At 30.2% G+C, this 11,791-nt stretch overlaps 1 protein-coding gene across 4 annotated transcripts in view; it reads right to left on the bottom strand.

Annotated features, from left to right (window-relative positions):
• Positions 1-11,791, bottom strand: part of Tmem214 (Transmembrane protein 214) — a 70,916-nt gene that overhangs the window by 1,724 nt on the left and 57,401 nt on the right. For 2 of the 4 annotated variants that reach the window (XM_075361335.1, XM_075361334.1), the window contains exons 11-13: positions 9,837-10,005; positions 4,401-4,579; positions 863-1,027 (exon numbers count right to left, since the gene is read on the bottom strand). In XM_075361335.1, the coding sequence (XP_075217450.1) occupies positions 907-1,027; positions 4,401-4,579; positions 9,837-10,005 (469 nt within the window). In that variant the 3' untranslated portion in view covers positions 863-906. Of the gene's footprint in view, positions 1-526; positions 1,028-4,400; positions 4,580-9,808; positions 10,006-11,791 lie in introns of those variants that run through there. The other 2 variants (XM_075361333.1, XM_075361336.1) reach the window with 2 other exon arrangements.

The following is an 11,791-nucleotide window of genomic DNA, read 5'->3' as shown; positions in this document are numbered from 1 at the left end:
GTTTTTAATTTCATTAAATTTTTGTAGTAGGTTCTAGGGACAATGATTTTAAAACTATAATGGTTATCTATTTACATATCCCCACGGCAAACAGAACTTGGTTTTTATTATGTTAAAAGAGAAGGGGCAACATATTAAAAAGATATTCTGTTATTTACTTTTACGTATCTCCAAAGCAAACAAAACTGGAATTTAAACAGATAAGCCAAACCTTTCTCATAAGCCAAACCTTCATAATAACATTGCAGAAAATAAAAAAATGCTTTGCATTTTCTGCTGTTTTACATGATTTATTTTTGTAAAGAGCTACTATAAAGAGCAAAAATTATTTTACAGGATTAATATTTACTAACTTTTATGGCATCAGTGCCAAAACTACAACAGTATTAAGAGCTGCTGTTGAGAAATGTGCCAACTCATGATAATAATGTTCATACAATGTGAGATACAAATATGTTAATATAATTTAGAAATCAATTCTAAAGAAAAAAAAATTGGGAACAGGATAGCAATTAATTTATTGATCTGTAAACAAAATAAATGATTTAATTGTACTCACATTTTAATAAATACTGATGTAATATAAAAATGATTGAACATATACATACAATATGAATATCTTATCTGTTGTACAGAGACATCTAGTAACATTCTTTTAGAGACTTCTATTTTCATTCAATACTTACATAATTACAGGTACAGATAGAAAACTTTTAAAAAATGTAATAAATAATATAATTACATTTAAAAAATACATTATAAATAAATTTGATTGCATTCTAGTTAAAAAATTTTTATAAATAAAAAAATTAAAAATATTTATATTTACAGATATTTATCAATTTTGTTTATGGTGATGTACCATTAATGAAGGAATGTTTCCCCAACAGTTTTTCATTGTGTTAATCAAGCATAAATACTAACTAATTTATCTTGGACCCAAATGAATGCCTTTGCTGCATAACTGAATGCAGCATCAATACCCTGAATAGCATATTTCTGCAGGTTTTCTGAAGACAGATTCCCTCTGTAAGCATCATAAAATATTATTTAAACATTATATTTCTTATTGCTAATCCCTGAATATATAATATTATATACAAACAACAAGGCACAGAATACTTATGATAACTATAAAGTACTATTATAAAAACATAAATACAGTAATGAGACGACTGGTTCAGAAAAACTTTTTATTTACAATCCAATTATACATGGACTCTTATCACCTTAGAAATAGTCCCTTGGGAAGCCATGCACACTTGGGAAGCCATGTTGGAACTCAGAAACCGGAATATTCTTCAGATGGTCGTTTACATTTTTTTAATGCTTTCTACTGTTCCAAAATGGTGTCCTTTTGAGATGTTTTCTTTACAGGAACAGGAAAACGTCGCAAGGTGAATAAGGTGGTTGAGGAACTACAGGGATGTTTTTCTTTGTCAAAAACTCATTAATTGAGAGTGCAGTTAGACAAGGTGCATTGTTATGATGCAGCAGCCAGTTGTCTTTGATGGCTCTTAATCTTAATGGTTAATGACTGTAAATATATTGATTTACAGTCTTATAGACAAACTCCATATGCCCTTTTCAACGAAAAAGTTTCAGCAGCATTCTTAGGGTTTGTTTACTCTCATACAGCAACAATAGATTATAAATATTAATACCTGATATAAATAAGCTGTTCATATAACCATATGTTTACTAGTAACTTTACAGTGTTAATTTACAGACCTTGTATATATTAGTGTTTTTTTTAGGCAAAAAACAGCTTTCGCATTATCATCGCCCAGACATATACCTTTCTTTACTGCAACAAATATATTATGTATATCTATATCACATTATATATCTAAAAGAAAATGATAAAATTACTATCTGCTTTACATTAATTCAAATATTAGAATATAAATGGACGGCCCTAAGAAATCGTAAAACATATGATAACATTTCATTAACCCCTAGAATAGGAGTTAATAGGCATTGCGTTACTTACAACACAATGCCGCATAACAGTAATCCACAAGGATGTGGTGCACTGTTAGTTGGCAGTCATAACGTGCACAAACAGGTGCATATGTTTGCATCATCAGATATCGATGAGTGAACCTAGGTTGCCTTATTTGCAAGCGGCAAATAATAAACTCCTCTTGACTGTTATTTCTGCATGAGGAGCTCCTCGGTGACAAAGTGTTCTTAATGGGATGAAGTTTATTGTTAATATTAGCATTCCATTTGCTTAGTTACATTATGAACCACCTCGATCTAGGCTGTTGCTGGTAAGAAAATACCACATCAAAGGTTGCACTTTAATGCGAGCCACATAAGATGAATGAATGATAAGACTGCATTGAGCATATTTAGAGCGTTTGCCTGCACCGACAAACAGGCCACACAGCTGTAGTCTAAATGGCAACACACAAAACTCAGTAGAAGTACAACATGCATACATGATCGGCTCCCCAATGGAAATTAGATAAAACTTTCACTATGTTTAATATTTTTATACATTTAACTTTCAGCTCCTTCAAATGTTACCCACATTAGTAGTTGGTCAAACCACATTGCCAGAAATGCAACCTGCATGCTTGCCTCAACTGGTTCACCATGTAAATACAGGAGGGTCAATATATTTCCTCAACCATGAAAAGGAAATGCACTTCATTTTTTCCAGGGAAAACATGAATCCAGTGGATTTACACCATGATTCTAAGTGGGTTATTGTGTTTTGAAGCAGTCTCTGACTTATAGTTGTTTATATACCGCTTCATACAATAGACTTATGTTTTTAAATGCACTTCGAAAACTGGATTATTTTTTTCATCTTGTGATATCAGAATCTTAGTAAGTTTATTACTAAATTTTAATTATAAATATAAATTATACAAAGTATTGATAGATTATCAATTTAAAATTAGCTAAAAAAAATCTTTATTTATCAGCATGTGAGTTAACTGAAACATAGATGATATTTAGCTCTACAAGTAACACCTTTACTCTCTTTACCATATGGACTGTCTATCATTAAATAATTTGTTATATACTGTTTGGTCTCATAACGGCTGAGGATGCCAAGGCCTGTACATTTAGTGGTTATTGGATGCTACCGGGTAGGAGGCTGCTGTCTGTGGACTAGCGTGAGTTAGTTATTTTATTGTCTTCAGTCTAATGACTGAAGCAACAATTTATGAACTTGAATAATCTGATATAGAGACTGGTTACATTATAATACTTTTCCAATTTTCATCACTCACATTTTTTAAACTTGATAAAGTGAAGTCTATTTGTGATCTAGTTACAGTAATTTAACTTATTTAGTAGTCACGCAAAATTAAATAGATTGCATGGTAAATTAATGTTAGAGATACAGTTCCTAAAAGTGAAAACTCTGGATGAGAAGAAACTATGGTCTAAAAATTATTCCATGATAGCAAAAAAAGGAAACAAATTTTTCTGAAAAACAACTCAAGTAGTAATGCAATAATAGATTTCTGCTTCAAAGCTAACCAGTTGTTTTTCTTAATCTAATAAAAAGTCTTTGCTTATTCCAACTTCTTTTTTTTTTGTAACAAAATAAATTTAACATTGTTTGAAATGAATTACATAACAAAAAAGAGAAGGATGAGCAAAAAAAGCAAAGCATGGTCGCAAGGAAGAGCAAAAATATTTTTAAGTAAATAAAATTTTTGTTCGATTTGGTTTATAATTCCAAAAGCCCAGTTATAAACAATTTTCATTGGTTATGTTCATGAAGAAATACAGTTTAATTCTAGAGTACGAAATCATGAAGTAGGGTATAGTTTCCTACATTCATTCATTTTTTACTTCACGAGTCTTTGATTTGTTTTTCAGTCTTCATGTTATACTACATGAAACTCTCTGCAATCAGTGCAACCGTATGTATAAAATGAAATAAGCTATTTTAATGTTTATTTCTATAGAAATAATATTAGACTACTTTTGCAGCTGTATAGATACAATTGAAATTATTTATTAAAGAGAGCTCTCTGCTCGTTCTTATTTTTTCAGATAAAAAGTAATAAGAATTTTTTATAAGTATTTGATATAAATATTTTTTATTATAGCAAAAAGTGAAGAATATTTTTTATTTATTTTTATTATGTTTACACCTCTGTATTAATTTCTGCAAGACAAAAACCTTAAACTTTGTACTTTGTGTATTATAACAAATTCTGAAGGTAATCAGGGTAAGAGAAATATATAGAACATTTAATTTCTTATAACATCATAAACTAAAATAAACATGTAATGAAATTACAATTTATTTAACTGAAAAACCTTGGATGCCTAAATATGTCATATACATGTTATTTTTTAATCTTCCATGTCCTAAATGACAATTAAAGATTCATCTAATTATTAATGTAAAACATTTTACTTACACAAAAACATTTTTCTGCAGCCATTCTACAGCAAATTGCACAGCTGTAAAAGTGAAGTAAAATGATTCAGTTAGAAACACTAGAGTTAAAGATAAGAATATCGATGAGTAGTGGGCAATAGCGTCAAAAATGTTAGACCACAGTTGTCTGTCCACAAGATCAGGTGCATAAACTTCAACCTGTGAATAAAATTGAAACAAATAACTACAGAAGCTGAACTATTAAAAAATAACACTGGTAAAGCAATTTATAAAAAGGAAGATATGCAATGAATGATTCATACCACTAGTAACGTGAAATAAAAAGTATTTATGTGTTCAGACAAAGAAATAAATAAAAAATGTGTTTGTGGACATCTACTGTACACATTCTAATAGATATGTCAATTATACATTACAAAAAATCTATTTGTACTATCAGGTCTGTAGTTAAATAATTGATCTTAACTACAGTATGCCTCTTGCTGTGCTTCTCTACACTTACTTTCATAAAAGTTAATCTCATTAAACAATTAATGTAGCAAACAATAAAATTTGAACAAAGTTCCTCTTTTGGGCAAATGAATACATCCAAATCCATCTAGAACTACATATTAGTTTACACTAATTAAAATAACACTTCATACCATTCCTTACACGTCCTTTTTTGTAAATTGTATTCTTCAGGTGACCAGATTGTTGACATAGCAATCTTCATCAGTATGAGCACACACTCGCCATAACCTTACACACACAGTGTCTCTTGGTATGGCCCCATATGCAGTTTCATAGAAAAAAATCACACGCCGATAAAATCTGGAAAATGGGATGGCTAGTTGTTATGATCAAACTGGGAACAAGGTACTCTGGACCATTTTTCATAAGACTGTCATGTACGTTCTTGCTGTACAAACTGTTGCAACATCATAACCATCTGTTGTAACAGTGTCACCTGCGTCATCCTCAAAAAAAGGGACAAATAATATCTAGAGAAGACACTCCACACAGTAACTTTAGCACTATTAGTAATCATCATAAAGCTTTAATGGGCTGAGAGGTGCCCATTGTTTATGTAAACAGATAAATGAAACTGGACCTCATCAGACATCATCAAATAGTTCAGAAAATCAGGTTGTTTATCAATTCCAAAACTGTGTACAGAGATTTTGACATGCCTCTAGATTTCTGGGCAAAAATTCTTGCACCACTTGCATCTTGTATGGATGGAACTTGTTATCCAGATGCAAAATCCATTGCACACTTTGTCTGATATGTTATGGGCTTGTGAATGCTGATGATCTGATCGCACTGAACTTTCCTCTAAAGCAGTTCTTATTGATGCAATGTTGTCCGGGAGGTGAACCGGATATGTGGCCTACCAGTGGCTTCTTGTTTCTGTGACAGAACTTGTTCAAGCCAATTTTGAAATGTTGCTGAAAAAAGTTTCAATTGCAAATATACAATGTTCATTGTCTGCCAAGATTATGTAATGTAGCAGACAGAAAATGCTTTCAACAGTGAAATAAACATTAGCTCTGTAGCAAGCCATGATCAACAATAGCGCACAATTAAAAAATGGGTCATTGTATAGAATGGTGTACCTGGTATAAACATCGGTACATCACAGTCCAGCTGTTTTTTTTTTCTATTGACATACATATATTATAAATAGATTGAGAACTTGTTTATTTTATGCAAAAAAAATTATGTCCTTAAAAATTTTTAACATTTATTATATACAAATAAATATATATTATGTATTAATAAATAAACTTAACTTACAATTTTTCACACCTATTTGAAAAATTTCCATTTAAAAAATAAATTATTTTAACAGTTGAATTTTATGGAGTGAGGATATTTTATCTAATAAAATACTAACTCTTCTTAGGCATGCAAAATTCAAATAATATAAGCTTTGTAACATTGCTTTTTGGCAACACTTTATTTATTGATATTACAATAAAATTTATTAATTTAACCTTCTATATATATATGTTACTTAACCTTCTATATATGTTACTCTATATTAAGAAACTTCACAGTGAAAGAAATGCTCATATATACTGAGTGTATATTAAGAATTATGATTAAATTAAAGCCTCCTTTTTGTAAAAGCCACTGTATTCATTATTCAACACTAAAATAATTAAATATTTTAAATCTTAAAGGAAAGCTCAATATAAATTTATAAGTCTGATTAAACAAGCTCTTAACCCTAGAATCATAATCACTCTTCTGATGCGAGATCGCCGAAATTAAGTCAGCTGTGTTGTAGCATAATGGGGATTCCCTATCACCATTCTAATTGTCCCTTCCTGCTTCCTGTCAGTGCCCCACGATAGTTCATGCATAATGGTCTATTGTTCTGAGGTTATGTCATCTTAGTAGTAGTCTATGAGGTGAATGATAATGGTTAGTGTAAGTACAGATTTTTTTGCGTTGTCTATTGTACAAAACATTAGTATTAGTGCAAATGGTGTTTTTTTTTTTAATTATAAATAGTATATGTAATAGTGTAATTATAAATAGTATATGTAATAGTGTAATTATAAATAGTATATGTAATAGTGTAATTATAAATAGTGTATCAAAATAATCTTTTGCATATTATTTTTGAATTTTACAATAGTCATACAAGTCATTTTTTGAAAGAATACTGACACCTAACAAGTTTTAGTAGAACTACAATCGCATGTATCAGAAGGTGACAATATTTTTTTTTTTATGATGATTTGGATGAAGGAAGTCCAGAGGAAGACAATTTGGAAGTTGAATCACAGTATCCCAGTGAAGCTGATGACACTGACCAAGACCCAGATTACTACTACTCAGACACTGATCCTGGTCCAGAACCGGAGCAAGAACAGAGGCTTTGGGATAGTGATGAGAATGAAGAGGAAGTTACAGCAGCATGCATAGGAATCCACAAGCTTATTTAAACTCACCTAATGTTTCTAACTTCAATTCTGATCTTGGCCAACCATCTGCTAGCAATAGTATCTGTGAATCAAATATAAATTTACCACATAATGCAGATGATTCTCATTTGGTTACTATTATGAACCTCAGTATTTATAGTACTGAAGATGATGAACCAAACTATAAAACCTCATCAGGTGAAAGTTCTACTGATGAATGCTCAGACATGGATACAGACCCTGAAGAGAAGATTACAATGCAGAAATGAAACTTATACAAATAATGCTGACAATATTATTTATTCATCTTCCTTAGAAAAATACAAGAATATTGCTTTGCCAAGAACAAGGACTCCAAGGAGGAAAATTGGCCATGTGTGGTCTTTTAAGCACAAGCCTAGGTCAGGTAAAGCTCAATGAAGAAATAATGTTCATTTCCACCAAAAACCAATGAACAATGTAGAAAATCCTGGAGACTGTTTTAAATAGGTTATCACTCCTGATATAATTGACTGTATTATGAAAAACACCAACAAAAAAATTTCTCATAAATCTGCAACTATTAAACCTATCAATTCAACTGAAATGGAAGCTTTGTTAGGGCTCCTTGTTCTCATAATGTCTATGAAAGACAACCATTTATCTTCTACTGACCTTTTTGACCCTGCTTTTAGTGGAACCTGATATGTGATGAGGAAAGATAATTTTGACTTATTGTTGAACTGTTTAAGGTCTGATTAAAAAAGGCTACTCGTCCAGCCCGCAGAAAAGTAGATTAACCCACCCCCAATACAAGAGGATTGGAAGATGTTTATTTAATCATGTAGGAGTAACTACTGCCAGAACCATACATCAGAAATTGATGAATTATTTGGATTTAGAGGCTACTGCCCTTTTAGAATGAACCACCTACCTTCTAAGCCGATTAAATGCAGAATTAAAATACTGATGCTGTGGCAACATAAAAACCAAATATCTGATTGACAGTACCCATATTTAGCAAAAGACACCAACATGTCTGGTTTACCTCTGGGTGCTTTTTTCACAAAAGAACTAACTAAAGCTATCCATTGCACCAGAAGAAATGTGCCCATGGAAAATTAATTTTCTTTCATCTCCTTGGCCAAAGACATGCTTACTAGCCACAGTTTGACATTTGCAAAACTCTACAGTCTCCAGAAATGAAGTATTACGTCCAAGAAAGATTCACTCAGTCATGTTCTGCTATGATGATTTGATACTGATTTCCTACAAGGCTAAAAAAAAAAATTGGACACATGACAAAGGTACTGTGTCAGAAACAACAGGCAAAGCTGAGATTGTTGAGTTCAAAAACTCTACAAAAGGGGCTGTAGATACATTTGATGAAATGTCAAGTAGTATGTCATGTAGTAGGAAGAACTGAAGATGGCCGCTTTGCCATTTTTTATGGATTCATAAATAGTACTCTGGTCAGTGCATATATCATCTATGCTCATAACATGTAGCAAACAACAAGAAACCTCTTTCCCAATGGGAGTTTGCGAAAAAAATCAGTGAAGATCTAACAAAACAACATCTTCTGGAATGACTTCAAGTCCCAAAACTGAAAAGAAATCTGAAGTCTAAAATTGAAGAACTATTTGGTGCAGACACCGCAGCTAGGGAGCCAGGTCAGGGACCAGCAGGAAGCAAAATACATGCCTACTGCCAGTCCAAAAAAAGGTGGATAACAAGATTTTCCAATTTTAAGTTTTATTGTGGTGAGCACTAGGAAAAAAATGTTTACAATTCTTAATGGCTTCAAGTGGCAAAAGTGAAGATTTTTGTGACAACAGTAAGGGAATCAGAACAATGTACGAAATGTATGATTTTTTCATAACTTCAAACTATTAGAAATATAAGTTTTGTCTATAATTTGAGTTACAACTTTTGTTCTGGAATTCAACATTCTCATATACTATTAACATAAAAACAGAAAGGTTTTATAAAAATACATTTTTTTACAATATTTTAAAATTTGGATAGCAACACAATATTTTTCTTTTGGCATTCAAGAAAAACCTATAAAATGTTTGTAAAGTCAATTTAGACTTCAAAACCATTACAAATAAACATGTACTTCAATTTAATATTATAACAACAAAGTTTTGTTTAAAAATGTATTTTTCACAATTTTTTTAACCCAAGTAGTCTCACAGATGAATGATTATGGTTTAGTGTCACAAAAAAATATGATTATGATTCTAGGAGTTTGATTGGTTCTCTTCCTTTTTGTTCCTAAAAGTACAATTTAAGTATTTTGAAATATTTAATAAATTTCTTATACTATTTTTTATCATACATAAATAGTAATCAATCACAAAATACTATAAGGCAAGTTAAACGTTTGATAATTAAAAGAGATTTAATATAAATTTACTTAATTGCATAAAATAAATAGAATGCTGTTCAACAGAAAAGAAATAAGATTATTACATTATTTCTATATAAGTAATACTAAGTTTATAAGTATATAAGTAATACTAACCCATTGTGAGATAAATGCTAATACTAACCCATTGTGAGATAAATGCTAATTTCTCTCCAGCATATGCAAGTATAACAACCAAAGCCTTTTGTACTTGTTTATATACAATAAAAGAATATTCTGTAAATGATGCCAAGTATGGTTTGCTCACTTCTACTGTTTTTTTATAATAAACAGGAATGTTTTTCACACCCCAACTAGAAAAAAATCATACATAAACATAAAATAGATTTCATTAGAGAAGAAAATTATATTAACAAATAACAAAAAACTTTCAACTTTCTAAGAAAGACAAAAAAAGGGAGTTAGAAAAATAAAGAAATCCCTAGTTGGATAAAGGATATTTGGGCATGCTTAATTCTTTCATTTTTCAAATGAAAACCAAATAATAATAGTAGAAAAACATACTACTTATAGAAATTTTCATCATAGTATATGTTGAATGTATAGTTGTCTCAAATTACATTATGTATTTTTTTAGTGGTACCTTAACTATGGAATAAGAATATGAATTTGCAAGGAATTAGTTCTGTGTTTAAGTTAATAACATGGGTGATTGAAGCAAATAAAAAATAAATGGTCTTTTTTGCAAGGGAATGATTAAGATTAAATTAAAAGAGAAGCATGACAAATGAGTTAACTAAAATAAAATTTTGAGACTGAAATTAGTGATGTAAGTTTCAATGATTTCAATTCATTGTTCTAATGTATAACTACAATTCTGTTACCCATTAAAATAAAATTTAATTGTCTGAAAATCCTAGAAAAGTAAATACGACTAATTAAACATTTTTTTGTATGTTTAATAAAGTTACAAACTAAAAATATTTGATCATAAAATAGTCTACCAAATCTAGTCTAGTGAATCAAGAACAACTATGCTACAATAGGCTAAAATCTGTTATCTTTCAGAAAAACAATTTTCTCATAACACATAATCTTTCACCCAAACATATGTTCATACAATTACATGTAATATAAACATACGCCAAACAAGATAAGAAGGGGAGTTTGGACCACTACACAAGATAAAAACAGAAAGATCTGAAGGTTATCAAACAGAAAAAATTGCATGTATATTTCATATGAAATCTAGGTGTAAGGCCTTAATTTAATAATTACAGTGATTATTATTAAGGGGGTAAAAAATGTTTCACAGTGGTACCTAATTACTGAAAATTATTATTGATTAAAAAATTTTTCTTTAATGCAGGCTTGAGGAAGATTAAAAGATTAATGAAACACATTAATTTAAGAGAACACTGTTTACTTAGAATATTATTTTACTTAACGAAATTCATTTAACTTACATAGAGGTTAGGCCACTGGCTTTAATCTAACATGGTTACCTAATCTTTGAACCTAGATTAAATTTATCTCTTCTCCCTCTCCCAAGAAATCATTAACCACACACTCTATATTTATTTTGCTTGAAGGTATAGTTTTTATAATAAACACCATTATTTAAAACATTATTTAATTTACATATTATTTTTTCCTGAACTGTTAAGACTATGTAAGACAAAAGGGAGTACATGCAATAAAAGATTTTTGTTTTTGTTTAATGATATATTCATCAGAAACATTATATATGAGACCCAAGTCAACTATTTTTAAGAATAAGACCTAGGAATTAACATAACAGAGAATGTAAAAGGTGAAGCGGCTGATAAATTAGTATGCCAAATTCTTTGAAATTCAGAAACAATATTCAGGCATATAAATGACATTTTTACTTTGTTCACCTCAGGAACTTGCAGCATGTGAACATTATTTGATCTAAGCAACTTTGACTGGAGTCTTATACTAATACTATACACGTTTCACAGCTGTAAAAGAGTGGAAACTGTGTCTAAAATAAAAGAGTGGTAACTGCATCTAAAAAAACAAATTAATGCAATAATAATCTCATAACTGTTTCAGTTGTTAAGATAATTCTATTCCTGAATTTTCCTTTTGAATGTGTGATAATTTTTTAAATTG

Source organism: Lycorma delicatula, chromosome 3, assembly GCF_047948215.1.
Source record: "Lycorma delicatula isolate Av1 chromosome 3, ASM4794821v1, whole genome shotgun sequence".
Taxonomy (NCBI): domain Eukaryota; kingdom Metazoa; phylum Arthropoda; class Insecta; order Hemiptera; family Fulgoridae; genus Lycorma; species Lycorma delicatula.
Note: the sequence above shows the minus strand (reverse complement) of the source record. Positions and strands in the feature narration are given on the sequence as shown.